The sequence below is a fragment of the Aplysia californica genome, unplaced genomic scaffold (genome assembly GCF_000002075.1).
Source record: "Aplysia californica isolate F4 #8 unplaced genomic scaffold, AplCal3.0 scaffold00024, whole genome shotgun sequence".
NCBI lineage: Eukaryota > Metazoa > Mollusca > Gastropoda > Aplysiida > Aplysiidae > Aplysia > Aplysia californica.
The window spans coordinates 1,191,535-1,194,940 of record NW_004797294.1 but is presented as its reverse complement, the minus strand read 5'-3'; the positions used below and the strand labels follow the sequence as shown (position 1 = coordinate 1,194,940).

General features: G+C 38.9%; 1 protein-coding gene across 1 annotated transcript in view; it reads left to right on the top strand.

The window, feature by feature from the left end:
* LOC101861415 (diencephalon/mesencephalon homeobox protein 1) overlaps positions 1-3,406 on the top strand; it is a gene marked incomplete in the record, with an annotated part of 8,972 nt that overhangs the window by 1,832 nt on the left and 3,734 nt on the right. The window contains 2 exon segments of the mRNA XM_013088984.2: positions 1,731-1,948; positions 2,659-2,834. Coding sequence (XP_012944438.1) covers positions 1,831-1,948; positions 2,659-2,834 — 294 coding nt within the window.

Here is a 3,406-nt window from a genome sequence, read left to right as displayed (position 1 = left end):
TTTTCATTTATTTAATTAAAATAAATTTTTAAAAGCAAAAAATAACTTGGACTTTTCAGGACTAGATTCTAAAACTTTATCCTTCATATGGCCATTGAGAGTCCTTATATAAGCCAATGCAAATGCAGAAGGAAAACGTATAGTACAGTGAATCGGAAGGCGTCGGTAGCCTAGTGGTTAGGCTTCTGGACTCGTAATCCTGAAGTTGCGGGTTCGGGGGTTCCAACGCGGGCCCAATGTTGTGTCCTTGGGAAAGACACTTTACAGAATTTTCCTCACTTCACCCAGGTGGGAATGGGTACCCGGCCATAGACAGCGAAAGATCTTGTCAGTAAATGTTAGTATTTTAGTGTCAATAAATGGCTGCTTGCTCTGTACGCTTCCCGGGAAGTTGAGATTATTTCAGAATACTTTCAGGTCTGCTGGAGTAATAGTATAGATTGTGAAGTGCATAGAGCTTGCTGTTGAGCGGGGTTTTGCGCTATACAAATGCTATCTATCATTAATTGTAGTAGACCTGTGGACATAATATGTTCATTTACAACTGTGTTCTATATATTCTTTGGAAATGGTAAAAGATTTTAGTGTGAATGAATCAGTATTCATCATGTAACAGTAATGCCGAAATTACAGAACCCGAACAATGCATTGAAAAATCTGTGTTTTTCAAGTTATTTTTTGTTATATCTGACGAACATCAAGTACTTTGGTTAATAAAATAAATCGAGTGATTTTGTTCAGCCAAAAAGGATTTAGGAAACGATCTTTCTAAACGCTAACTCGCAAAAGCCGAAAAAGAAAATGAAAATTATCATTTTGTGGTGCAGAACAAAATTATTGCAGTGATTATACAATTAATAGTGACAAAATCTTTCCAGTTTTAAAGATTAAAAAAAAACGAAACTATGAAGCAATCCAATTCACATCTGACTCCATGCATAAGGTTTCACGGCAGTAAAGATTAATAACACTTTAACTAGGAGAAAAAAAAAAGAACTCACGCAGGATATCAAAGCAAATCATAGGCCGTATGAATTCGAACTAGGAACCCTCAACATAGTGGTTTATTCCGTCAATCAACTTCTCATTACAGGGACATGTATACAAGTATGGTGGTGTGAATTAAAAAGAACTTGGAAACGTGAGGTGAAATAAAAACTATCGAAAAGCAAAATTAAAACGATAAAAAAAAGATGTTTTTTTAAATCCACTGTTTTTGTGAGGCAAATCAAATTAAACGGAGATACAAACAACAGCAAGCACAACAGCAATGAAAACAGAAAGACAGCCTAACAATTAGAAAAGGTTTGCATGCACGTGCGCATGCTCGTACGCACACTCACTCGCACAAACACACTCACACACACGCACGGAAGCACACACACACACACACACACACACACACACACACACACACACACACACATACACACTCACACACACACTCCACTCAGAAACCCACTCATACACACAAACACACACACACACACACACACACACACACACACACACACACACTCAGAAGCACACTCAAACATACACACATACACAAACATATACATACATAGAGAGAGGGGGGGAGACAAAGCCGTCTTCCAAATAAAAAGTAGGCCTACTCAACACCGACATAATGTGATAATATTATATCTACGACGTGAATTATTTTCATCCATATAATACTATTGTCCTTACTTTTCAACACACTAACCGCTGCGCTCTCTCCCTTTCAGGCAAGGTAATATACTGCACACTTGTACTCACCAACAAACCTTCCAAGATAGACGTGACTGTAACGGGTTGCCATCATCACCAGAAGTGTCACCAGTCATCATGCAAGGCTATGGCGCCTACAGTCTTCAGTTCCAGACCCCACCACCTTTCTTCCCCTTCCCCGCCCCGTCACACCCACTCCAGCTTACGTCACCGTTCTTTCTGAGTCAGTACCCTGGTAAGTAGCAACATTATTATTATTATTATTATTATTATTATTATTATTATTATTATTATTATTATTATTATTATTATCATTATTATTATTATTATTATTATTATTATTATTATCATTATCTATGACTCGATTATAGGTTTATAAAGTACGTTAGTCTGCAATATAACAATATATTTTTCTTTAATGTTCTAGAGCTTCCAATAAAAGACTGAAACATTTTTGAGACAGTCATGTTGGCATAGGTCCTAGAGACCTACCGGTACACGAATCAAGCGTTTTCATCTTTAAACAGAACAAGAGTTCTATTAAATGATAATACAGCATCGACCTCAACCTCAACAAACAAAAGAAAAAATAACAACCAAAAACAAAAGAAAAAAAAGAATAGAAAAAAACAACCACAAAATGTTCGTAGACGCATTTATTATGGTTGATACTTGGTCTTATATAATAGTACTCTCACTCCGTTCGGAGATCGTGTCTTTGTCAATACCTTTATTTTTATTTTTATTTTTGAAAGAAAGGTTAAAACAACATTCTCAGCAGGTAGAATTTCTAAACTAAACTGAATTCTCATGTCCATGTCTTAATTTTTCTTATTGCAACTAAAACCAAAAAAAAAAATCCCCCCCAAAAATCCCCAAACAAACCAATGATAATATTATATACATGTATGTCATCAACTGACCCATCCGTTCCCGCCCCCACAGACCTTCTGTTTGACGCGCGCTACGGCGCCCACAGGAAGCAGAGACGTAGCCGTACAGCCTTCACCAACCAGCAGCTGGCGGCCCTGGAGAAGACCTTCGCTAAAACACACTACCCGGACGTGGTCATGAGGGAGAGATTGGCCATGATCACAAGCCTACCTGAGGCCAGGATACAGGTACGTAGGGAGGGTGGGGTTCGGACATACATGTAATTTGTCCCGATTTTTTCCCAGGTTGTATCCATGATATGTATTTGGGATAATTGTATCAAATAAGCCTGTCAGGTGTGACTAAATGAGTTGATAATTGCGCTCAGAAGGACTGGAGGACTCTGCAAACAATTAACTCGACTCGGTATAACAACAAGACTTTTTCTGTGATTTTTGAAAATGTGTATCTTGATGTGACATTAGAAAAGCAAATTATTATTTTTTTAAACCTCCCTAAAACAACCAAACAGTCTCCAGACTTGGCGAACAGGAAAGCTCAAACCGGCAATTATATCACCAGGTTCCCATTTAATATACTAAAGGAAAATCGATACCACCACCACCACCACCACCACCACCACCACCACCACCAACAACAACAACAACAACCCCCACCACACGCGCCATGCCCGAGACAGAGATGAGCAGACAGAAGCGAGCGACGTTTGAGTAGACAGGACTATTTTGAGACGGGCGCTGCCTGTACGTTCTCTGACCGTCCAGGACGCTGCCCATCCAATTTTCTCCCCCCGAGATCT